Source organism: Thalassophryne amazonica, chromosome 14 (assembly GCF_902500255.1).
Source record: "Thalassophryne amazonica chromosome 14, fThaAma1.1, whole genome shotgun sequence".
NCBI lineage: Eukaryota > Metazoa > Chordata > Actinopteri > Batrachoidiformes > Batrachoididae > Thalassophryne > Thalassophryne amazonica.
Genome location: NC_047116.1, coordinates 72588110 through 72615428, shown reverse-complemented (window position 1 = coordinate 72615428; position 27319 = coordinate 72588110). Strand labels below are relative to the sequence as shown.

The following is a 27319-nucleotide window of genomic DNA, read 5'->3' as shown; positions in this document are numbered from 1 at the left end:
CCTTATATAGGCCAGAAGTAATCTTTTTGTGGATACAATTAATTATTTTGCCACAAGCAACTGCTGAATTTGAAACAACAAAAAAACTTGTGTAATTGCCGATGGTATTTGAATGCAGCGACAGCAGCAGCTCCTGTGTGCGCTTATTATTTTTTATTAAATATTACAATATGAGTAAAGGAATGTCAATCCAGCGCTTATGTACATGTGGCAACAGGTAGATAATTCAAATGATTATATAAAGAGCTGTTCTGGAAGACAGAATTCACGTTGTGGATCAGCTGCAGCTGGTGGAAATAACCGCACATGGGGAGTCAATGCGCCTTCACACGGACTGATCAGTTCACTGCTCTGATATATTCAATCATCTTTACACTTATATTTTTCCCCCTTTTGACAGTTTTTTGTTATAAATCTATATATATGGCTTAGTAACGTAATACAGTGATAGATCAGCACCACGGCACACCAGAGTTTTTTTTTTTTTTTTAATTGGAGCAAGACAGAGCGCGCAGCGTGTCGTCAGACAGTGAGGATTCTGATAATGGGGAGATGATCTGGACGAGGAACCAGAGCAGGTGGGTCCACCAACGTGCGCACAGATGTCCACAGCTTCTGTTTGCAGTTTCTCCAGGGCTCATGTGCTATGAGCTCCGTCCCAGTGCCGAGTCCTGGAACTCAGAGTGCAGACACACACTGTTCCACCTGTGGCTCCAGGCGCATGTCGTTTAAAGCGTCTAGATCAACATTGGCTTCGGTTTTGTTTAGTTCATCTTTCATCCCTTTTGCGCTCTTGCTTTGCACCTTTTCTCAGCGAATTGTGACTTTTTTACTTTTTTACCTTCGTTCAGCAATTGTTGTGTGCCATGTGACTGGGCCATTGGAACATGGTGTTCATTATGGACAGTCCATGACTAGCACAGAAGTCCAACAACAAATGCCCACTCAAGTTTAGTTCGGGGAGGCTGTTCCTCCCTGTCACACCTCTCCAGTTATCTCTGTCATTGCTCACGTGCGCGTTGAAGTACTGCAGCAGAACAATTGAGTCTTCCACCGGGGCCACTTACAGAACTCCATTCAGGGACTCCAAGAAAGCCGAATACTCCAAACTGCTGTTTGGTGAATACGCACAAACAATACTCAGAATCCCCCCCACCCCGGCATGCGCGGGAGGTGACCCTGTCATTTACTGGAGTAAACTCCACGTAGCGGCACTCAGCTAAGGACTCGTGAATATCCCCACCCCCGCCTGGAGCCTCACACCTTGGTCAATTCCAGAGAAGAATAAGGTCCAACCACTGTCAAGGAGAATGTTTCTGGAGTCAAGGCTGTGCATGGAGACGAGGCTCACCATGGAGGTGGTAACGCTCCACCTTCCACACAAGCTCCAGCTCCTTCTCTCACAGTGAGGTGATGTTCCACACCCCCAGAGCTAGCCCCTCCTGCCAGGGTCTGGCCCACCAAGGCCCGACCTGACACCAGCGGTTCCCCTTTGCGGATGGTGAGCCCACAGTGTGGAGATGGAAGGTCCACGTCACCTTTTTCGCGGTGTGCCCGAGAGGGCTTCCTGGCAAGCCCAGCTACTATCCAGGCCTGGCTCCAGACAGGGGCCCCAGGTTTCCTACGGGCCAGGTCACGTTTCCTCTGCCTCATCTTGTCATGGTGTCATTGTGAACTATTCTTCGTCTGGTCCCTCGCCTGAGACCAATATGCTATGGGAGACCCTACCAGGAACACAAAGGCTCCAGACAACACAGCTCTCAGGTTCATAGCGGCACACAAACCCCCGCCCCCCCCCGAAAAACTCTTGGGGGGGCACGCCTCAGTTTGAAAACGACTGAACTAGGCCACTAATTTCTGAATGTACATCTGAAATGATCCATAATTACAAGATGCTGCTTGTCTGATAAAGTTTTGCACCAGCGTTGCTTCATTTTGTCTTGTTTGATTGATTGTTTTATCAGGAGAAGTTTGGTACTGTTATGTGTAAAAAGCACACAGATGTGTTCATTCCTTTGTTTGCCTCTGCATTACTGACCACATTGTTGTCAAAACATTAGACATCTTCATCCAGAAGACAAAGCAGCGCTACAACAGCCCACGCTCTCTGACCACCAGGATCAACCTGTCTGATATGCAGACTGAAATTAAGCTGCGGCCACCCTACCAGCTCTCCTCTGACGACCTGCGAGCCATCAATGGCTTCTCGCTGCACTCATCCTCTAAGTACAAGGGCATAGGTAGGTCAGCAGATGCTGCCACACGGTCCATGCACAGCAGGAGTGAGTGCTGCACAAAAAGACTTGTCATGCAACAATCTCTTTAAAGCACCAGGGAACACAAAAAAGCTACTGGTAATTCTCATTGTATGTGCTCATTCTGGGCATCACAGTGGTTAAGTGTTAAATTCCCACCTGTCCTTTCTGTGTGGAGTTTGCATGTTCTCCTTGTGTTTATGTGGGTTCCTTCCGGGTGCTCCGGCTTCCTCCCACATCCAAAGACACGCAGGTTAAGTGAATTGGAAACTTTAAATTCCTGTAGGTGTGTGTGTGAGTGTGACTGTGTTTGTTTGTCTGTATGTGGCCTTGCGACAGACTGGTGTCCTGTCCAGGGGGTACCCCACCTTGCACCCTATGACTGCTGGGATAGGCTTCAGCCCCCTATGACCCTTAATTAGTAAGCAGTTGAAGATGAGTGATGAATGTACTCATTCTTCAGTGCAAGGTGTGTTTTACACATCTGAACAAACGGCTGTGGAAGCATCTGGGAAGAAATTAAATTTTAAAATCATTTTTAGTAGAAACTCTGAAATTAATATTTTTGTAGTTTTTGCACAAATCAAACAGGCCCCCAGGATGCAGTCAGTTGTATTTTATTATTATTATTACAACCCCAATTCCAATGAACTTGGGACATTGTGTGAAATGTGAATAAAAACAGAATACGATTTGCAAATCCTCTTCAACCTATATTCAATTGAATACACCACAAAGACGAGATATTTTATGTTCAAACTGATAAACTTAATTGTTTTTGTGCAAATATTTGCTCATTTTGAAATGGATGCCTGCAACACATTTCAAACCACCTTTTACCACCTTTCCCTCTAACAGCACTCAATAAGCATTTGGGAACTGAGGACACTAATTGTGAGTGTCATGAATAGGTATAAAAGGAGCATCCCCAAAAGGCTCAGCCGTTCACAAGCAAAGATGGGGTGAGGATCACCACTTTGTGAACAACTCCTTGAAAAAATAGTCCAACAGTTTAAGAACAATGTTTCTCAATGTTCAATTGCAAGGAATTTAGGGATTCCATCATCTACAGTCCATAACATAATCAGAAGATTCAAAGAATCTGGAGAACTTTCTACACGTAAGCGGCAAGGCCGAAAACCAACATTGAATGCCCGTGACCTTTGTTCCCTGAGGCGGCACTGCATTAAAAATCAACATCATTGTGTAAAGGATCTTACCGCGTGGGCTCAGGAACACTTCAGAAAATCATTGTCAGTTAACACAGTTTGTTGCTACATGTACAAGTGCAAGTTAAAACTCTATCATGCAAAGTGAAAGCCAAAAATCAACAACATCCAAAATGCCACTGCCTTCTTTGGGCCCGAGCTCATTTGAAATAAGATGCAAAGTGGAAAAATGTGCTGTGGTCTGATGAGTCTACATTTCAAATTGTTTTTGGAAATCATGGATGTCTTGTCCTCCGGACAAAAGAGGAAAGAGACCATCCAGATTGTTACCAGAGCAAAGTTCAAAAAACAGCATCTGTGATGGTATGGGGGTGTGTTAGTGCCCATGAAATGAGCAACTTACACATCTGTGATGGCACCATCAATGCTGAAAGGTCCATCCAGATTTTGGCACAACACATGCTGCCATCCAAGCACCGTCTTTTTTGGGGATGTCCCTGCTTATTTCAGTAAGACATTGCCAAGCCACATTCTGCACGTGTTACAACAGCGTGGCTTCCACCTCCGTTGGAAGCATTACGGGACAAGTTTGAACATGCCCAGCTGTTAAACAATTTCTCGGATACTCACTTGACTGAAAGCTATCGAAAACCGCCTGAATCTTACGAATGGTTATCAACACGGAGGTGTTTTGCTGTGGCGCCGCGCCATGAGCGGCTGGGTGCCGACGCGCAAATCCGTCCGCACGTCTTTCATTACAAAATCTCCTTTAACAGTGGAATGTCCAGATAAACTGCTGATCCTGACCTCTTCTGAAACTTCCCTGCTCTCTCACGATGTCATGGGTCAACAGAAGCTTAAATTTGGAAGTTTTCAGCTCGAAACAGGCTTTTTGCCAGCTTGCACTCGACCGAGACGGACGCACTTTTCTCTTCTCCCTCTCTCCTTATCTTTCCTGCTTTTGTGGCGTGTTGTCTGTGAGGCTGCAGCTTTGCTCTTCTGAAAACGACAAAAATGGATCTGTTAAAGTGGTCATGTGCCTTTACATGCTTTCTGTGGAGGACGTTGAAGATGTGTACATATTCGGCTTGGTGGTGACCGGCTTTCTGATGTGTGGAGCGGGGCACTTTGCTGGTTTACCGGAAAATCAAGAAAGTGGAAGCAGCTTTGATTGGTCGTTCCAAGCTGCCCTATATGATTGATTCGATTGGGAAGGCAGTGGCTGCGCAGTCGGCGGGGGTTAACCGCGCGTTGGATGACATCTCTAGGAAGATTGCAGCCCTGGAAACCCGTTATGACCGTCTGTGAAGACCACATTCTACATTTCAGATGCATTGAGAGCCACTCTGTTCTCAGAACTGTGGAATCTTTCAGGCGTCTGTTAATCTGGCTATTCATTTGGCTTCCCCAAATACAGCTGCACTTCAAGGTCGCTGTGATAAAAACCTCCTCAGAAGAACAACACTTAAGCCTTGCTCCCTGGTCTTCCCCCCTCCCCTCAGCTTCTCCAGCTCTGACGTGAACTGTGGACTGTCCAGGACTTTCTCAGCCTGCGCAGGGCTGTTCCCTTCCCCCCCCAGACTGTCAGACAAGGCCGTCGACGGCGCCGAAACTGGCTGCCTTCCGGAGTGTTCTGATAAACTGGTCCTTTCAAATCTCGGTTGTCGTCCTGTGTCCTTGTTTTGTCTCTGTGATTATTGTTTTTTGTGCTGATGGGATTTTTTTTTTTTTCCTCATTGCCGCTATGTAATGCAGCGGCTATGAGGGTTTTTTTTTTCTTCTCCTTTTCCCTCGTGTTTTGCTTTCATATATATGTTTTATGTACCGGGCCGGCCTATGTGTTGTGTGTTATGTGTGTTGTTTGTTATGGGTCGGTGTTGGTTTGCTCAGCCCTGCTGTTGACCAAGGCAGGGATGTACATCTGGAGCTGGTCCCCGGGCACCTAATGGCGACCTCTGCTCCTACTGGCAAATAGGATGGGTTAAATGCAGTAGCCACATTTCATTGTGCAGGAAAGTTCTTCTGTTCTGTGCATATGACAATAAAATTTTCTTGATTCCTTGATGACGGCGGCTCGGGGCGCGGCGCGCCGTCCGGCGCAGTGGGCTGTCCTTAAAGCGATAGTAACACTCCTTAATCTCTCATCAGCCGTTAAAATTTTCACCGAAAACCGTCTGAATTTCTCGAATGGTGTCCACTTGGATGTGCCTTACAGTTTCTGAAAAAATTTTGATTAAGCAAAGCGCCACTCTCAGGAAGTTCTCAGACAAAGGAATTCCGACGGGAGGGGTGGACCAGTGCTCACTCAAAGCCTGCCCACAGGCGAATGACGCAACCGACAGGCATGAAAAAACTCACGCATGCGCACGAGGGTTCAAGCTTGTTTGACGCAATCACATGTGGTTCAAATCCATATAGTTTTTGAAAAAAAATAATAAGTTCGGATACTTTTCTAATAGACCTCGTGTGTGTGTATATATATATATATATATATATATATATATATATATATATATATATATATATATATATATATATACACTCAACAAAAATATAAAGGCAACACTTTTGGTTTTGCTCCCATTTTGTATGAGATGAACTCAAAGATCTAAAACGTTTTCTACATACACAATATCATCATTTCCCTCAAATATTGTTCACAGACCAGTCTAAATCTGTGATAGTGAGCGCTTCTCCTTTGCTGAGATAATCCGTCCCACCTCACAGGTGTGCCATACCAAGATGCTCTTTAGACACCATGATTAGTGCACAGGTGTGCCTTAGACTGCCCACAATAAAAGGCCACTCTGAAAGGTGCAGTTTTGTTTTATTGGGGGGGGGATACCGGTCAGTATCTGGTGTGACCACCATTTGCCTCATGCAGTGCAACACATCTCCTTCGCATAGAGTTAATCAGGTTGTCAGTTGTGGCCTGTGGAATGTTGGTCCACTCCTCTTCAATAGCTGTGCGAAGTTGCTGGATATTGGCAGGAACTGGTACACGCTGTCGTATACACCGGTCCAGAGCATCCCAAACATGCTCAATGGGTGACATGTCCGGTGAGTATGCCGGCCATGCAAGAACTGGGACATTTTCAGCTTCCAAGAATTGTGTACAGATCCTTGCAACATGGGGCCGTGCATTATCCTGCTGCAACATGAGGTGATGTTCTTGGATGTATGGCACAACAATGGGCCTCAGGATCTCGTCACGGTATATCTGTGCATTCAAAATGCCATCAATAAAATGCACCAGTGTTCTTCGTCCATAACAGACGCCTGCCCATACCATAACCCCACCGCCACCATGGGCCACTCGATCCACAACATTGACATCAGAAAACTGCTCACCCACACGACGCCACACACTCTGTCTGCCATCTGCCCTGGACAGTGTGAACCGGGATTCATCCGTGAAGAGAACACCTCTCCAACGTACCAAACGCCAGCGAATGTGAGCATTTGCCCACTCAAGTCGGTTACGACGATGAACTGGAGTCAGGTCGAGACACCGATGAGGACGACGAGCATGCAGATGAGCTTCCCTGAGACGGTTTCTGACAGTTTGTGCAGAAATTCTTTGGTTATGCAAACCGATTGTTTCAGCAGCTGTCCGAGTGGCTGGTCTCAGACGATCTTGGAGGTGAACATGCTAGATGTGGGGGGTCCTGGGCTGGTGTGGTTACACGTGGTCTGCGGTTGTGAGGCTGGTTGGATGTACTGCCAAATTCTCTGAAATGCCTTTGGAGATGGCTTATGGTAGAGAAATCAAATCAAATCAATTTCATTTATATAGCGCCAAATCACAACAAACAGTTGCCCCAAGGCGCTTCATATTGTAAGGCAAAGCCATACAATAATTACAGAAAAACCCCAACTGTCAAAACGACCCCCTGTGAGCAAGCACTTGGCGACAGTGGGAAGGAAAAACTCCCTTTTAACAGGAAGAAACCTCCAGCAGAACCAGGCTCAGGGAGGGGCAGTCTTCTGCTGGGACTGGTTGGGGCTGAGGGAGAGAGCCAGGAAAAAGACATGCTGTGGAGGGGAGCAGAGATCAGTCACTAATGATTAAATGCAGAGTGGTGCATACAGAGCAAAAAGAGAAAACTCAGTGCATCATGGGAACCCCCCAGCAGTCTAAGTCTATAGCAGCATAACTAAGGGATGGTTCAGGGTCACCTGATCCAGCCCTAACTATAAGATTTAGCAAAAAGGAAAGTTTTAAGCCTAATCTTAAAAGTAGAGAGGGTGTCTGTCTCCCTGATCTGAATTGGGAGCTGGTTCCAGAGGAGAGGAGCCTGAAAGCTGAAGGCTCTGCCTCCCATTCTACTCTTAAAAACCCTAGGAACTACAAGTAAGCCTGCAGTCTGAGAGCGAAGCGCTCTATTGGGGTGATATGGTACTATGAGGTCCCTAAGATAAGATGGGACCTGATTATTCAAAACCTTATAAGTAAGAAGAAGAATTTTAAATTCTATTCTAGAATTAACAGGAAGCCAATGAAGAGAGGCCAATATGGGTGAGATATGCTCTCTCCTTCTAGTCCCTGTCAGTACTCTAGCTGCAGCATTTTGAATTAACTGAAGGCTTTTCAGGGAACTTTTAGGACAACCTGATAATAATGAATTACAATAGTCCAGCCTAGAGGAAATAAATGCATGAATTAGTTTTTCAGCATCACTCTGAGACAAGACCTTTCTAATTTTAGAGATATTGCGCAAATGCAAAAAAGCAGTCCTACATATTTGTTTAATATGCACATTGAATGACATATCCTGATCAAAAATGACTCCAAGAGTTCTCACAGTATTACTAGAGGTCAGGGTAATGCCATCCAGAGTAAGGATCTGGTTAGACACCATGTTTCTAAGATTTGTGGGGCCAAGTACAATAACTTCAGTTTTATCTGAATTTAAAAGCAGGAAATTAGAGGTCATCCATGTTTTTATGTCTGTAAGACAATCCTGCAGTTTAGCTAATTGGTGTGTGTCCTCTGGCTTCATGGATAGATAAAGCTGAGTATCATCTGCGTAACAATGAAAATTTAAGCAATGCTGTCTAATAATACTGCCTAAGGGAAGCATGTATAAAGTGAATAAAATTGGTCCTAGCATAGAACCTTGTGGAACTCCATAATTAACCTTAGTCTGTGAAGAAGATTCCCCATTTACATGAACAAATTGTAATCTGTTAGATAAATATGATTCAAACCACCGCAGCACAGTGCCTTTAATACCTATGGCATGCTCTAATCTCTGTAATAAAATTTTATGGTCAACAGTATCAAAAGCAGCACTGAGGTCTAACAGAACAAGCACAGAGATGAGTCCACTGTCTGAGGCCATAAGAAGATCATTTGTAACCTTCACTAATGCTGTTTCTGTACTATGATGAATTCTAAACCCTGACTGAAACTCTTCAAATAGACCATTCATCTGCAGATGATCAGTTAGCTGTTTTACAACTACCCTTTCAAGAATTTTTGAGAGAAAAGGAAGGTTGGAGATTGGCCTATAATTAGCTAAGATAGCTGGGTCAAGTGATGGCTTTTTAAGTAATGGTTTAATTACTGCCACCTTAAAAGCCTGTGGTACATAGCCAACTAATAAAGATAGATTGATCATATTTAAGATCGAAGCATTAATTAATGGTAGGGCTTCCTTGAGCAGCCTGGTAGGAATGGGGTCTAATAGACATGTTGATGGTTTGGAGGAAGTAACTAATGAAAATAACTCAGACAGAACAATCGGAGAGAAAGAGTCTAACCAAATACCGGCATCACTGAAAGCAGTCAAAGAGAACGATATGTCTTTGGGATGGTTATGAGTAATTTTTTCTCTAATAGTTAAAATTTTATTAGCAAAGAAAGTCATGAAGTCATTACTAGTTAACGTTAAAGGAATACTCGGCTCAGTAGAGCTCTGACTCTTTGTCAGCCTAGTGATGAATAGTAAGATGTCCTAGCTTTACGGAGGGCTTTTTTATAGAGCAACAGACTCTTTTTCCAGGCTAAGTGAAGATCTTCTAAATTAGTGAGACGCCATTTCCTCTCCAACTTACGGGTTATCTGCTTTAAGCTGCGAGTTTGAGTTATACCACGGAGTCAGGCACTTCTGATTTAAGGCTCTCTTTTTCAGAGGAGCTACAGCATCCAAAGTTGTCCTCAATGAGGGTATAAAACTATTGACGAGATAATCTATCTCACTCACAGAGTTTAGGTAGCTACTCTGCCCTGTGTTGGTATATGGCATGCACCTTTCAGAGTGGCCTTTTATTGTGGGCAGTCTAAGGCACACCTGTGCACTAATCATGGTGTCTAATCAGCATCTTGATATGGCACACCTGTGAGGTGGGATGGATTATCTCAGCAAAGGAGAAGTGCTCACTATCACAGATTTAGGCTTGTTTGTGAACAATATTTGAGGGAAATGGTGATATTGTGTATGTGGAAAAAGTTTTAGATCTTTGAGTTCATCTCATACAAAATGGGAGCAAAACCAAAAGTGTTGCGTTTATATTTTTGTTGAGTGTATATATGTATATATATGTGTGTGTGTGTGTGTGTGTGTGTGTGTGTGTGTGTGTGTGTGTGTGTGTGTGTGTGTGTGAACCCCATCTTTGGCATCACCCAATACTATCTTTTGGAAACTTGGAAATTTAGTTTCGCAATGCCCCCTTCAATACAAGGCTCCAAAAAACAGAAGCTTTAAAAGCAGCAGGCGGGTCCTCTCTAGCTCCCACAGATCATTAGTTTCCACTTGAATGTCAGTGAATGTGACAGCTCAGAGATGTCCTGAAAAACTCGCTTGTGGAATTTGGTCCACATAACATTTTTAGAACATGTATCCATATGACTGCCTCCACCGAGCCGTTACATCTGTACCGTGATGGTTCAGTACAAATACATGTACCGTTTCACCCCTACAGACCCAATCTGGGCCTCAGGCCCTTAGTTGGTCCAGAACACCACCTCTCCACATCACAAGCTGCTGTTTTCCTCTGACATCATCTTGACTGCAGCTTCACACTCTGCTCACATTCTGTTTGTTCTCACTGTGTCTTAATCATATTGTGAATCCTTTTGACCAGACATGTAGCACACTCATGTGATAACAGAAAGGTGTGTCACTTTTATCAGGCAAAACTATAAATCAGTGATTTACTCTTTTTATGATGTCAATCATTAACAATACATTAATGTTACAGTTTGTTAAGGTCATATGGAGATATGTCTTATTGTGTAGTTGAGAAAGCAGATTGTCCACATCTTGGCAGTTTTAACTGAGTTTGCACGTTTGATTCTTTCCTCCTTGCAGCCCCCACTCAGATGCTGCAGCCCATGAGTCTGCCTGGTTTTGTGTCCTGTGTGCTCAGTGTCCTCTGTGGAGGCCTGAACCTGCTGCGAGGAGTTCATGCTATTGAGAGCATCCTTCAGGTAAGGAAGAAACAAAGCTTCTAAACACACCAGCTTCACTTCCTCTCCATCGTTTGATAAGCAGAATCGATATTGGCATCATTATCGATAAAATCTTATTAATACCCATCCCTATTGATTAGGTGGGATTGTTAATCCAGAAATATTTAATTTTCTTTTATTGTGAAATGTGACCAAAAATCTTTATATTAATAATGATGTATGTTAATATTAGATTCTGAAGTTAAATGTGAATAAAAGATAGGGTGACTGTTTGTCCTTCGACATGGGTGGGGGGTATCTAATCTAGATACCTGGATATCCCCCCCCCCCCCCCCCACACACACACATTTCACTCATTTCATCCTATCCTTTGTTTGGATCTAATTGTAATCATGGATAAGTGCAACTTCTCGCTCAACAAAATCATTGTCAGCAGCAGTGTTATCCAGGACCTGCTGTGAAGACTGGAATGATGGGTCATCCTCCCACTCTGAGGGCTCCTTGATGAGGAAGTCCATGTTGACGTTGAATGCCTCAAAAATGCCACCTGAGACAGATGGAACAAAATCTGCCACTAATGAACTGCTCCAGTAGAAAAGGAATATCACATGTGATAAACCAGCTGTTTGCTAAACTCTGTTCTCTTCAAATGAAGCTCAATCATTTAAAAAGGTTCTCTGTTAAACATAAATAAGAGAAAAGTTCAATAGCATAATTAGATCCCCCCCCCCGATGCTTGCCTGTATGATGCTTCGTGTAGACATAGGTGACAGGTTCTGAAAATATTCCTGTTTGCTCTGCCTTTTACTCTTGTCTCCAGAACACAGATGAAGACTTCAGTTATGTGATTGCCTTCTTCCTCGGCACTGCTGCCTGTCTGTATCAGGTAAGTGATGGTCTGCACTAAAGGAGCAGCACAGTTTTTACAGCTCAGCAGCTTGTCAGCTGATCTTAATCCTTCTCACCTCACTGTCTCGTGTGATGTTTTCATCACATTTGTGCTGCTTATAATGCAAATATACATTACAAATTGAGAAATTATCAGGTTATTATTAGTGTCCTGTAAAAGACTGATGTCCTGTAAAAGACAGGGGTGTATCTTGGCCTTAGAAGTTATTAAATTTTGGTAATATCCGGAACACTATCCGGATCCAGTAATTTTTTTAAGGATTCTTTATCATTGCAGGATAAGGCCAATTTCAATATTTTTGCATCTAACTTTATGAAGACGGGTCACAAAGGCTGAACAAAAATTAAGTTACACAACAATAATTTAGCATTTGTTTGTCCTCATTGAATAAACTTGTTATTAATAAAAAAAAAAAACTTGTGTAGTTCATGCAGTTTCTCTTTATAAATACATTTGCTGAAGATCTAAGGGTTTAACCCTCTGGAGCCGACGCCGTCGTATATGACGGCCGAGACCAAGCTTTACTAAATTATAAATATCTTAATGATATGAGATAGAAACTTACTTTTTTTGCTGAAAAGTTAACTCAGCGGACTTTTGAGCCACCATCTTTGTACTTCTCATAGAAGCTGTGTGATGACGTGAGCAATGTGAGTGTCCAATCGGAATTGGTTACCTGTCACATGGTTTTCCAAAATCCAGTCGTAGGGCAGATTCACCTCACGTGACACACCAAAGATTGTTTTTAGGAGTGATGTGTTACAAGTTGGCCTGTTTGAATAGCCCCCTGGCTGCTCCAATGCGCCCTGCGCCATTACGCACAGTAAAAGTGACCAGATAGAGCAGACGGAGAGCCTCATACAATCTCACGTGCTCAAACAGTGTGTGAGTATCAGGTTTGCTTGACTAGTTTTCCTGTGAATGTTAACTGGATAATCCTGTGGCAAGCTCTCTCGCTCTGGCGTAAAGCGCTGTTTACCATATCAACGGAGCGAAGGGGGAGGGGCCGCTCCTCAAACTGAATGAGCCTCGAAGTGTGAATGTTACTTTCAGAGCAGGAGAGAACAAACACACAGTCAACTTCATAGTAGAAGTTTGTGATGTGCCCTTTGTGTAAAAGCAGACAGAAATTGCTTTGAGATGAAGACAAACAAAATGCATAGACCATTTTGTATATATTGTTCAAAATGTGCATTTGTGTTTATTGTTTGAACCTTTTTGTCGTACAGTCTTTCACACAAGAGCCCAAATTATCTTTATAAAGTGTCAAAACAGTTGTTTATTATAGTTTGCTGTGTGTTTTGAATAAATGTGTGTGGAAAATTATTTTCCACTTTACTTTTCCTTTTTTATTTCTGATTGTAAACCTTTATTACACTTATAAAACACAACTATAGCATATATATTTTGAAAGTATAGGTTTGTCCTGAAAAAAAGAGACATAAAATTTGATTGTGGGATGTAGGGAGAGCTGTTAACAGCAATAATAAAACATTTATGCCAGGAGAGTGAACTGTCCAAAAAATGCTCTCAGACCCCAGAGGGTTAACCACTGAAACTGAAACATGACGGTAGATGCGTGAAACAACGTGGAATAAGTCTCTTTGCCAAAGGGTATTCCATGTGACGTCAGTGACCCTATGGCCTTGGCAGAGGTTTGCGCTCTCCGAGTGCTTCTTGATAAATTTTATTTTAGATCAAAAAGGCAGAAGCCAAAAGAACTTTTTTATGGTGGATGTCATCCAGAGAAAGGCGGACCATTCAGCGTTTCATGGATTTAATCATTCACGTGTCTTGAAACCATCATGCTTTAGAACTCACTTATCATGTAACATAATGCTGATGGGCTAACATTAGCATGTGGTGAGTGTGTGTCTTCCTCTGATCTAAAAAGCAGAAATCACAGAGAAAATCAGGTGTTTTGTGGAGGAAAACCTAGTTCTGCTATTAAAAACAACAACAGCTGTACTTGTCATTTAGCTGAAGATGACTAAAAGTTAAGGATTAAATGTAATATTTTGTGTAATAGAGAGCTAAATGTCATTCAGGTCATAGTGCTGCACATGGTTCTTAATTTTATTGTTTTACTTAAAGGACATGTCTCAAGTTTTTAATGTCCCAGTTAGTAAGACAACATCAAAGTACCCATGATTGTAAGTGTCTCAGCACACATGTGCTAATAATTAGTGATCTCTGATGTATTTTATTCCTCTCACTCTGAGCGTTAGCAGGTGCATTTCCGGAAAATGTTTTACTCTGCAATCCTCGGCATTTTTCAGTGTGTGATGTCCTTATTAGCAAAACAGAAACCTCTCAATGACTGACACACAGAGGGAAACAAACCTGCTCCGTCTGTAAACAAAGCTTTTGGGCTGTTGTTTGAAAGTGATGGCTCGGATTTTGGAGCCTAAAGTGTGGTGACGCGCTGTTTGTTACTGAAGCTGTGTACATGGACTCGGGACATCTGATACTGTTTTTAACAGACTGCCTGGACACAGAGATGGATTTGTTACTTTGGAAAAAGTCAGAATACATTATTTCCAGGAGTTCATGGACGTTATTTTACATGCCACGATCGAGAGAGCGGCAGAGCTGCAGCCGGCAATTTCAGGCGTGCATGTGTTTCTTTGATTGCGTGAAGTTTACATTTGGAAATTAATCCATAACATGACCGTGAGTCTGGCATGTTCAGGATTTTACCTATTTTGTTATGTGTCTAAATTTCTATTTTTTTTTATTTTTTTTAACTTTGTGAATTTGGAGCTGTGTGTGTGTGCTGCGAAGCTCGCTGTGTGTGTGTGTGTGTGTGTGTGTGTGTGTGTGTGTGTGTGTGCGCGCGCGCACGCTGACGAGGTGCTCGTTCTGACTACAGGTGTATTTTTTTTTTTTTTTTTTTTTTAGGTTTCATTGATAACACCACTCAATTAATGATGGTTATTGAGAGGCTGCGTTTATGACTCGTGGCCATGCAGGTGCACAGAAACCTTCACAGAGCTGCAGCTTTTACCATGACTACATCTAAATGAACAGTTACCACTTAAAAATGAGTAATCATAACACAACATCACACTTATGTCAACTTTGGAATTAATCGGTGCCTCCGTTCTTAACGTTATCAGCTGCATTCCATTGAAGCGCATGCAGGGACGCTTCCACTTGCAATCGCTTGTCGGAAACACCCTTGTACTCACAAGTTCTTTGTTTTCGGACGTCTCCATAGCTGTTTGTTGTGAATGCTGTATATTTTGAAACCGGTCACGGAAGTGCACAAAGTAATCCCGGTGGATCATCGAATGGTCACTTTGAACCTAAATCGTTATGATTTTGGTGTGACATGTCCTTTAAAAATGAAATATGGTACAAAGACATAATTTAGATTTTATCCAAGTTTAAATCATTTCCAAATTTTTCATGAGAAAATTTTTGTCCTACAAATTTCCTATGTGTCCTACATTGTCCTCAGATTACACACCATGTAAATAGCAAAGTGAAGTTGGACATGCCTGAAGTGCACTTCACTCCGTGCGCTGTAGATTGCCAGACTAGGACCCCTTGTGGTTCGGTCTGTAGTTAACATATAAGTCCTCCTAGTCACACATGGCTGGCCTGGCATATGAGAAATGTGGCAAAATGAGAAATAGTTTGCAAACTATCAATTCAAACCTCTATATTTAGGTTTGATTCCAAAAGTCCATTTCCAGTCGATACAGGTCAAAATGCCTCTGGTCACTGGATACACATAAAACCAGTCAGAGCAATGAAACATCATGTCTTTTGAGCAACACAAAAATCTAATTTTAATTGTAAGTTTCTTAAAATTTACTGAATCACTTCACACAAGATAACAAGTTACTATTGTACTTTGATCTATTTTATAATAGCCAAGTTCCCGCTCTGCATGTGTGTGTGTGTGCATGTGTATGGTTTCGATCACGGAGAAACTGGGGAGAGCTGACATTTGCCATTTGGTTTGCTTATATAGTTTGGGTCAAGGATGAATGCTGCAAAAACAGAAAATTGACGGGACATATATTTTTGGAGACATGAACAACAGTGAACAATGGTGCAGTGTAACATGGGCGTTTGGTGTTTTAAATGTTGTTACTGTGGTAAATGTTAGTTTAAGTGTTGTTAGTGTTGTTGATTCATTGTGGTTTTTTTAGTTCAATTGGTTTAGTGAGTTTAGTTAAGTGTCATATTGCCATTCCAATGAGTGAAACTGTACTGTGATGCTTTTCACCACCATCTCTGTTTGTGGGCGTGTGGAATTAAAAGCACCTGCTTGCAGCAGAATGCAGAAAAGACAAAAAGCTGTACATGCTTGTGTATAACTTTGATCACGGACAAACTGGGGAGAGCTGACATTTGCCGTTTGGTATGCTTATGTATTTTGGGTTAAGGATGAACTGTGCGAAAATGGACCATTGATAGGACAAATATTTTTGGAGACACTACGGATATTATCTGACACTGGACAATGGACATTGCTCATTACATTCTGGACTCACATGCCAATCCAGCAGGGGGCAGTAAGTCATCTTTAAAAAAAAAAACATGAGTGCGTGCGTAAGTGATTTTATTTAGTAAGTTCACTGTAAGTACATAATGTAATTGTACATAAATTTAGAATATGTCAACCTAGGTTGCAATTTAATTCACAACCTGAAACAAAATAGTGTCTTCCTGATCTTGGTTTTATATTGTGATGTCATATTTTTCTGCTGCAGAACCTGCATATTGATCTGAATCACTCCCAACAAATCCTAGTTTTGACGTAATCCTTCAAAGCCTACATACGAGGTCTGTTAGAAAAGTATCAGGCCTTTTTATTTTTTTCAAAAACTATATGGATTTGAATCATGTGCGCTTGCATCAGCCAAGCTTGAACCTTCGTGCGCATACGTGAGTTTTTTCTCGCCTGTTGGTTGCGTCATTCGCCTGTGGGCAGGCTTTGAGTGAGCACTGGTCCAGCCCCCTTGTCGGATTTTCATTGTCAGGGAAATGGCTGAGCGACTGCCGCTTTGCTCCATGAAAATTTTTTCAGAAAATGTGTGAGACAGCCAGGTGGAAACCATTCGGAAAATTCAGATGGCTTTCGGTGAAGATTCTATCGGCGTCACACATATTAAGGATGATTACAACCTGATCAGCTCCACTGTAAATAATCATATAAAGCCTGCTGTATATCACATAAACGGTTGTAATCGGCTGGACTGTTGGAACTCTGTTTCAGCGGGAGAGGGGCCAGACTGATCTGTCTTCAGATCAGTCTGGCCCCTCAGAAGAGAAAGCTCATAAAATATGACATTTCTCTTCTGCAACACCATATTTCAGATCATCTTCAGATAAAAACACATTGTAAAAAATATGAAAGGAAATTTGACACCCGTTTCTTGTTAGTTACTCGTAAGTCAAAACTGTCCATCAATTTTGCATCAGTTTGTCCATAAATTGATGCTGTTCATTGATTGGCTGAACCACTGAAAGCTGTAGTCCTCATGCGAACAATTCAGACTGTTTCAAATATTAGAACCATTCACACATGGAGTTCACATAAATCTGAATCTTACCTGTTCGTTTCAGTCAGATTCATCATCACAGCCTGATGAAATCGTATCTACATAAAGCGCCCCGATTTTGGACAACATCAAAAAATACTTTAATTCCCTGTTGTGGCTGAAGAAATGTCACATTTTAAAAGAAGTCCTACTATGTTTTGTCTGCTCCCGGTGTGTTTCTCAGTGTGCAAACCTCTGCCAACAATAGTAATTTTTCTCCACGATTTGTGGCTTTGTGATTTTTTTTTTTTTCTTTGTTCAGCAAACGGCATGTGCCGTGTGACCGAGTCATAAACGAACACACCTTCATAGCTATACAACCACAAGTTGAAATTTTCAACTGGGTGACAGTTGTTTTGAAACGGGCCATGTTAACTGTTACTTAAACAAAAATGTCGTAGAGCTGTACACTCACATTTCAGACCTCTGTTTTGTACTTGAACAATATCCCATCCATCCATCCGTCCATTTCTATACTTACTTACTCCAGTTAAGGGTCACTGGAGGGGGTCTGCCCTGCCTTCACTGCACGTGTCATTTCGGACCACAGCAGCATGTCTGAGTTTGACTCTCTACACCCAAAGCGACCAAAGGGAATAATGTGATTATTAGCCATCAGATGTCAAAAGATGACAAATTAATACCTCCTAAATCTTTCTAAAGTCAGTTTTAAGCAGAAATGAGGCAATAATCCGTGAATCGCTACTGACGCTCTGAAATGACGTAGGCGCAGCAGCAGCACCTCTGAGTCAGACGTGCTGCTTTCACGCTCTGATTGCTCCCCTGTCTTTTATCATGAAATAATGCTGAATCTATGTGGAAACAATTGTTGTACAAAAGCTTCAGATATCTGTCGTTGAGATTGATGATAAGTGGAGTGCAGTTTTAGACAGAAGCGAGGTGATAAACGGTGAATCGATGCTGACACTCAGAAATGACACTACTGACACTCCGAAATGACGCATTCACAGTGAAGGCAGGGCGGGCAGATTTTTAGGGGGGACTGTTTGGTCGGTGACACCTAGGGTTGCGTATTGAGAACCGGTTCTTTTCGGGAATCGTTAAGAATTGATTCGATCCACTGACATCAATTACCTTTTTGCTTAATGATTCCCTTATGAGTCCTTCAGAGCAGCCATTGTTTTTGAGGGTGTTTGTCCGGAAAATGATCATTTCCCTACATTCATTACACACCCTGCAGCGGCTCTGTAATCAAGCGCTTCTACAGCACTGCTCCACTTTGAAGATTGAACCAATGAAGCAGTGCGTTGATCCACTTGCTCGTTGGTTCTTTGAATCGCTGCTCTTCAGAAGCGGCAAGTCTGCTTCTTAGCGCCTCTCAAAACCATTAAAATACGTCAATCGTGAGTCACTTTTGTGTGGATTAAAGTCACAAACTGGGACTCATATCTTGTTGCAGTCAAGGTCTTAAAGGAAATGCTTTTGACAAAAACTACTGTTGTTTATTTCTATTTATGTCAAAAGATCAAGGATCCACCATGTAGAGTTTATGTCCAGAGTTTAAGGATCCAGTGACCAATTTCATATATACAGTGGCTTGCAAAAGTGTTCAGCCCCTTGGTATTTCACACATTTTATTTTGTTTTTCAAATACAAAAAGTAAACCAGGCTTCTCAGTATAAAAAATTCTAAAATTATCTTCCTTAAACTCAAACTGAAAGTAAATCTCTACAACCTGAGATAAATTAATTAAAAATATAAAAGCCAAGATGATGGGTTGCATAAATAATCAGCCCCTTTGGTATAATACCTGTAAATAATCAGTTTTATTGTCAGTTTTCTTCAGACAAGTCGGGGGATGGATACATGAACATTTCCAAGTCACTGAATATGTCTTGGACTTTATTTACATCAGTTATGAAGAAATCAGACAGTATGGTACTCTATGGTAAATCTGTGTGGAGTCAACAGTTCTCAAAAACTAAGTGACTGTGCAAGAAGAAGAGTGAGGAAAGCCACCAAAATACCCAGACAACCCAGAAGAAGTTACAGGCTTCTGTGGCTGTGATTGGAGAAATTGTGCACAGTGCAAATTTTGGATTTTATATCCCCAGTTATACAGCTTCATGATGAAGTGAAGCAGAGGAGGATCTTCTAAAAAAGAAGACCTGAATTTCACCTACAGTTTGTCAGAAGGTACATCTGAGATGCAAGCCTAGATTTGATGTTTTAGTGAAAGAAAACCCTCCTCTATACCACTTCATCATGAAGCTATATAACTGGAGATACAACATGCAGAATTTGCACTGTGCACAATTTCTTCAGTCACAGCCACAGAAGCCTAAAACCCACGCAAACACGGAGGGATCATGCAAACTCCACACAGAAAAGCCACAGATGGAAATCAATCCCGAGGCAACCGTGCTAACCACTAAGACACCATGCTGCCCCACAGATGTTAACCCTGTTAGCATCACTTTAATATTACAGTACACAAATCAGCAGTATTTTTTATTTCATCATAACTTTTCATACAGTGAAATTCAAAGCCAGGGTGTTTGCTCAGTTGCTCACTTAAGTTTCTTCTCTCTTTCTGCTTCCAGTGCTACCTGTTTGCCTATTTCTCTGTGTGGAGGAACAGTAAGTCCTTTCTGGCATTTGCACTCATCTGTCTGTCCAACATGTATTTGTATGAACTGAGGAACATGTGGCAGATCCTCTTCCATGTGGCGGTGGGGGCCTTCATGACCCTGCAGATCAGACTGAGGCAGCCGCTGGGCAAGGCACCGGACTACAACGTCTGACAAGCACGTCACACAAAAGGACCTTGAGAGTTCCCCACTCACATCCTAGAAGCAGGGATGACTCTGGCCTGTCTAAAGGTGAAAGAAAAATGTGCTGCTCACACACCTTCTGTGCTGGACGGCGAACATCTCAGTGAGCTCCACTCTGTCTGCACAGCCAGAGTTTTGTCTTTGGTCTATGCAATGCTGTGTGTGTGTGTGTGTGTGTGTGTGTGTGTGTGTGTGTGTGTGTGTGTGTGTGTGTGTGTGTGTGTGTGTGTGTGTGTGTGTGTGTGTGTGTGTGTGTGTGTGCGCATGCATGCGTGCATTTCTTTAAGATCTTTTGAGGCCTCATGACAAAGAAACACATTTCATCATAATTGTTCTGTCAAACCTTTACTTACTGGATGAAGGTTTCCTCTTCGTACCTCTAAGGATGACCACCTGAGAACAAAAACATCACTCTGGTTGAACAGCTTCCAACCTGTACACACATGACCTTTGACCTCATCTGAAAAGGTCACAGCTCTACAGTCAGGACTCCGTTCTTGTGTTGTTTTTGCAGCTTCAGATTTGTAAGATGTGCTGTCGACAGCTTTGTTCTATTTATTTACTCGCTGCTTGTTGACATGTGCTTAGTGAGGCTTCATACAGAGTGTATTATGATTTTTTTTTTATTTAGAACTGATTTATGTTTGTGAAATGTGCTCCAATTTACTCACAGACTGAATTGGATTTGTCACAAGTTCTTTGGATGCAGCAGACAGCGCCTCTGGTTCACATCCTGCTTACAGGCCCCCACAGGGTCAGCACACCGACATCTATTAAACAGCAGGAAAAATACACCATCTGCATCGTCTCAGCCCCTCACTGTACAAAACTTTTGAATCAGGCATGGTGCTTTTAATTTATTTTGACACTGATCATCATAAGAGTGCTTGATTATAATTAAACACTTGCACGACCTTGTTCGGTTGGTCATTACCCAAGTTCACGACCACAGGTGAGAATGTAAATTAACTGGCAATACAGAAATTAGATTCCTCCGTCCAGTTTCTGGGCTTACACTCAGAGACAGGGTGAGAAGATCGAATATCCAGGGGGACTCGGAGTAGAGCTGCTGCTTCTTTGCTTGGAAAGCAGCCAGCTGAGGTGGTTTGGGTATCTGGTGAGGATACCCCTGTTCATCCCCTTACGGAGGACTTCCAGGCACATCCAACTGAGAGGAGGCCCTGAGGAAGACTCAGGACACGCTGGAGGGATTGTATTTCCCAGCTGGCTTGGGAACACTTTGAAATCCCCCAGAAAGAGGGCTTGGTTGTGGATTGGGAAGTGTGGGGTTATTTATCTACTTGGTCTACTGCCCACCAGCACGTTGGACATGGGGCTGAAAATTAATGAATGAATGAATAAATAATAGATTTTACTGCTCAGCCAAAATTCCGTATTGGGCGGTGGCAGAGTGTGCGTTTTGTCCGCGAGTTAAGGCTGGTGTATGCTACAGCACTTTCAGTCAGTGGGGCTGTGGTTTATAGTACACACCCTTACTGGGAGCAACATGGAACAGGACCTGTGCATGTGGATCAAAATGGCGCCCACATGCAGTGTTGCTACAGTTTACACCAGCCTTTCATCTCCATTAGCTTTGTATCCGTGAACACGATTGTTTCTCCTCATTCTTTGTACACTGCTGCAGCTGTGTCTCTTACAGCATATATTGATGCCAGGAATATAGGGTGTCCCAAAAAAATATACAGCATTTAAAACACTCAGTTTGACCCTTAAATGCTACAAACTTCATCACTTATGTTTCTTTTTTACTTGCAGAGACCCTGAAGTTTATGTTGATGCCAAGCATTGATGCATTGAAGGAAAACATCTGCCGAGAAATCCGAAACATTCCTCAGGACACTTTCCCTAAAGCGTTTGCAGGCTGTAATTGGCCAACGCGGGGCCTACATTGAACATGTTGTCTAAGAGACTGACAAATTGCAGGGCCAGTATTGACATTGGTATGAAAAACTTCAACCTTTCAGCTTTCTATCCAGCCATAAATTTATTTCCTAGACATATGCATTGACCATTTTCTTTGCTGATAAAATGTTGCATATTTTTTTGGGATACCCGATATATGCTGTAACAGTGTCCAGCCACAGATTATTAGTCTGACTGAACCTGACACTTTCATTTTTTGTAGATTGGCTTTATGCATGTGGCACCTTCTTGAACAGTCTTGGCAAATAATGGCAGATGGTAAACAATCAGGACAAGCCTTTGTTATATTTTGTTCACCATCAGTTGAATAAGTGTGCAATGACTGATGTAACATCACCTTAAAATTCTGTCTCATGGAAGCAAAAATGGAAAAACATGACCGACATGCAGCTGTGTTCGTGTCCATCTGGCACTTCCACTACACGTCTGTCAGGGGATTGCCGCACCATTTCAGCCTCATGACTCATCACGCTCCACCAGTGCTCTGTCCAGCAGCAGGACCACACCTACATGACCTCATCATTTCTACAATATGACCCAATCGATTGGCTCCAATGTTCTTTGTCAGCTCAGAGTGTTTGTACTCTCAGTAGTTACAGCTGAGCATTGTGGGTATGTTTGTATGTTAGGTGACACATGTAGAGAATGAATGCATTTAAAAGCAAATTTGTTGGATTTGTTGTACACTGTTGTAACTGGTAATATCATGACATTTTCCATTAAATTATAACGCACTGTCATTGAAAATTGTTTTCTAGTCATTTTTTCTACACAAAATCTTGGCAAATTCTAAACTAAACTTTAACAGCTATATTATAATAGCCAAATGGCCTCTGTGTGTGTGTCTGTGGTTTCGATCATGGAGAAACTGGGGAGAGCTGATATTTGCTGTTTAGTATGCCTATGTATTTCGGGTGTAGATGAACACTGCGAAAACGGGAAGTTGACAGGACAAGTATTTTCGGAGAAATTAGTGATGCTAGCTAACATCAGTGAACAGTGGGCCTTGTGCTGCAATGCACTATGGGAGTTCAGGGTTTGTGGGTTTTAAATGATGTTACTGTGGTTCGTGTTAGTTGAATAGTCTTAGTGTTATTGATTTATTGTGTTTTTGTAGTTCAATTGGTTTATTCAGTTTAGTTAAGTGTCATGATGCTGTTACAATGTCTGAAAAGTGTAGTGCGTTTGATGTGTTCCGCCACCCACAGTGTTTGTGGGTGTATCAAAATAAAAGCACCTTCTTGCAGCAGAATGCACAAGAGACAAAAAGCTAAGTATAACATTGATCATGGACAAAGTGGGGAGAGCTGACATTTGGTGTTTGGTATGTTTATGTTTTTTGGATCAAAGTTGAAAGCTGCCAAAATGGAACATTAATAGGACTAATATTTTTGGAGAAACTATATTAGCAAACAACAATGGGCAGTGATAATTACATTTTGAACTCCCACGCTATTGCAGCAGTTGCAGTAAATCGGCTATATATTCAAATCAAATCAAGTTTATTTATATAGCGCCAAATCACAGCAAACAGTTGCCCCAAGGCGCTTTATATTGTAAGGCAAAAGCCATACAATAATTACAGAAAAACCCCAACGGTCAAAACGACCCCCTGTGAGCAAGCACTTGGCGACAGTGGGAAGGAAAAACTCCCTTTTAACAGGAAGAAACCTCCAGCAGAACCAGGCTCAGGGAGGGGCAGTCTTCTGCTGGGACTGGTTGGGGAGAGAATCAGGAAAACGACATGCTGTGGAAGAGAGCAGAGATCAATGATTAAATGCAGAGTGGTGCATACAGAGCAAAAAGAGAAAGAAACACTCAGTGCATCATGGGAACCCCCCAGCAGTCTAAGTCTATAGCAGCATAACTAAGGGATGGTTCAGGGTCACCTGATCCAGCCCTAACTATAAGCTTTAGCAAAAAGGAAAGTTTTAAGCCTAATCTTAAAAGTAGAGAGGGTGTCTGTCTCCCTGATCCGAATTGGGAGCTGGTTCCACAGGAGAGGAGCCTGAAAGCTGAAGGCTCTGCCTCCCATTCTACTCTTAAAAACCCTAGGAACTACAAGTAAGCCTGCAGTCTGAGAGCGAAGCACTCTATTGGGGTGATATGGTACTATGAGGTCCCTAAGATAAAATGGGACCTGATTATTCAAAACCTTATATAAGTACGAAGAAGAATTTTAAATTCTATTCTAGAATTAACAGGAAGCCAATGAAGACAGGCCAATATAGGTGAAATATGCTCTCTCCTAGTTCCCATCAGTACTCTAGCTGCAGCATTTTGAATTAACTGAAGGCTTTTCAGGGAACTTTTAGGACAACCTGATAATAATGAATTACAGTAGTCCAGCCTAGAGGAAATAAATGCATGAATTAGTTTTTCAGCATCTAATTTCTAGAATTCATCATAGTGTTGTGAAAGTGTAGGAACACGGACCCACAACAGGGGGCGCAATGAATGGACAATGGAGGAAGTAAAAAAGATTTACTACTGAAACAAGCACGAGTAGTATAACAAACACAATGTTTAGGGTCGAATCCGCTGGTGTCGTGTGGGCAGGCTCGAAGATAGGAGACGTCCGTCTCAGTCGAACCGGAACCACCCAGATCTCCACTGCCACCGAACCCTGGAAATACTGGAACCGCCAAGTCCCGAATTCCCAGGTGGCCACTGCCTCCGCTCGTCGGATCCGGTACTGCTGGCAGGAGAGAGCAAGAACACACAGGAGTGGATGAACGCACCCAGTACAGAGAGGGGAGAAGCCGCCTCCACCTCTTGGCAAAGTTCAGCAGGAAGGTGAGTACTTATCCAAAGAAGGAGGGTCTCAGTAGTCACCAGTCCTGAAAGGTTTAACAAGTTTGTCAATCACAGAATATGCTGCAGAGAATGTTACCTTGGTCTTAGGCGATATCTCGGCACTGAGGTGGAGACGCCGTCCTCCTGATATACCTCGGTGCTGAGTAGAAACAGCTATGTTTGGTGATGGGTGACAGCTGTCACCCAGATTACTCCCATGATGCGGTAGCGCCCTCTGGTGCCTGGAGCCCGCACTCCAGGCAGGGCGCCCTCTGGTGGTGGTGGGCCAGCAGTACCTCCTCTTCAGCGGCCCACACAACAGGACCCCCCCCTCAACGGGCGCCTCCTGGCGCACGACCGGGCTTGTCCGGATGGCGTCGGTAGAAGTCGGCCAGGAGGGCCGGGTCCAGGATGAAGCCCTTCTTCACCCAGGAGCGCTCCTCGGGGCCGTACCCCTCCCAGTCCACCAGATACTGAAAACCCCGGCCCATCCGACGGACGTCAAGGAGCCGGCGGACAGTCCAAGCCGGTGCTCCGTCGATGATCCGGGCAGGAGGCGGTGCCGGACCCGGGGTGCAGAGGGGTGAGGTGTGAAGAGGCTTGATCCGGGAAACATGGAAAACTGGATGGATCCGCAGTGAGGCCGGAAGCTGGAGCCTCACTGCGGCGGGGTTGATGACCTTGAGGATTTTATACGGTCCGATGTATCGTTCTTGCAGTTTAGGTGAGTCAACCTGTAGGGGAATGTCCTTGGTGGACAACCAGACCTCCTGCCCAGGACGATACTTGGGGGCCGGGGCTCGTCGCCGGTCTGCATGTTTCTTCGCCCTCGTCCGGGCCTGCAACAAGGCAGAGCGGGAGGCCCGCCACACCCGACGGCACTTCCGTAGGTGGGCCTGGACCGAGGGCACACCGACCTCTCCCTCAACCACCGGAAACAAGGGGGGCTGATACCCCAAGCACACCTCAAACGGGGAGAGGCCGGTGGCTGATGACACTTGACCGTTGTGGGCGTACTCGATCCAGGCCAGGTGGGTACTCCAGGCCGTCGGGTGCGCGGCTGTCACACAGCGAAGTGTCTGCTCCAGTTCTTGATTCGCCCGCTCTGCCTGCCTGTTGGTCTGGGGATGGTACCCAGACGAGAGGCTGACCGTGGCCCCCAGTTCCCGGCAGAAGCTCCTCCAGACATGCGAGGTGAGCTGGGGACCGCGATCGGAGACGATGTCTGATGGTATGCCATGCAGACGGACGATGTGGTGGACCAGGAGGTCCGCTGTCTCCTGGGCCGTAGGGAGCTTCGGGAGGGCCACGAAGTGGGCCGCCTTGGAGAAACGGTCCACTATCGTGAAGATGACAGTGTTTCCCTGGGACGGCGGGAGACCCGTGACGAAATCCAGGCCGATGTGGGACCAGGGGCGATGAGGCACAGGCAATGGCTGTAGTTGCCCTGAGGTCTTTCTATGATCGGCCTTGCCCCTGGCGCAGGTGGTACAGGCCTGGACGTAGTCCCGGACGTCGGTCTCCAGGGATGCCCACCAGAAGCGTTGCCGGACGACTGCCACGGTCCTTCGCACCCCTGGGTGACAGGAGAGCTTAGAACCGTGACAGAAGTCCAGGACTGCGGCCCTAGCTTCTGGTGGGACGTACAGTCTGTTTTTTGGTCCGTTTCCGGGGTCCGGGACACGGGTCAGGGCCTCCCGGACGGTCTTCTCCACGTCCCAGGTGAGGGCGGCCACGATAGCGGACTCCGGGATGATGGGATCCGGGGGATCCGACGGTTCCGTTTTGACCTCATCTTCGTGCACCCGGGACAACGCATCCGATCTCTGATTCTTGGTCCCGGGGCGGTAGGTAATCCGGAAGTCAAAACGGCCAAAGAACAGTGACCAGCGGGCTTGCCTGGGGTTCAGACGCTTGGCGGTTCTGATGTACTCCAGGTTCCAATGGTCAGTGAAAACCGTGAATGGCACGGCTGTTCCCTCCAACAGATGTCTCCACTCTTCGAGGGCCTCTTTCACAGCAAGGAGTTCCCGATTGCCGACGTCATAATTCCGTTCAGCGGGGGTCAACCTGCGAGAAAAATAGGCACACGGGTGAAGGACCTTATCGGTCTTCCCGCTCTGGGAGAGCACCGCTCCTATCCCTGAGTCCGAGGCGTCCACTTCAACCACTAACTGGCGGCTAGGATCGGGCTGCACCAGAACTGGTGCAGACGAGAAGCGCCGTTTCAACTCCTTGAACGCGGCCTCGCACCGGTCCGACCAGGTGAAGGGAACTTTGGGAGAGGTCAGGGCTGTCAGGGGGCTAACTACCTGACTGTAGCCCTTAATGAACCTCCTATAGAAATTAGCAAAACCGAGGAACTGTTGCAGCTTCCTACGGCTTGTTGGTTGGGGCCAATCTCTCACCGCCGCAACCTTGGCCGGGTCCGGGGCGACGGAGTTGGAGGAGATGATAAACCCCAGGAAGGACAAA

At 44.1% G+C, this 27319-nt stretch overlaps 1 protein-coding gene across 1 annotated transcript in view; it reads left to right on the top strand.

Annotated features, from left to right (window-relative positions):
- sec22a (SEC22 homolog A, vesicle trafficking protein) overlaps positions 1 to 22791 on the top strand; it is a 71518-nt gene extending 48727 nt beyond the window's left edge. Inside the window, exons 4-7 of the mRNA XM_034185847.1 lie at positions 2061 to 2240; positions 10741 to 10859; positions 11662 to 11727; positions 19874 to 22791. Of these exons, the coding sequence (XP_034041738.1) occupies positions 2061 to 2240; positions 10741 to 10859; positions 11662 to 11727; positions 19874 to 20074 (566 nt within the window). The 3' untranslated portion in view covers positions 20075 to 22791. The remainder of the gene's footprint in view (positions 1 to 2060; positions 2241 to 10740; positions 10860 to 11661; positions 11728 to 19873) is intronic.
- Positions 22792 to 27319: the final 4528 nt, after the last annotated feature.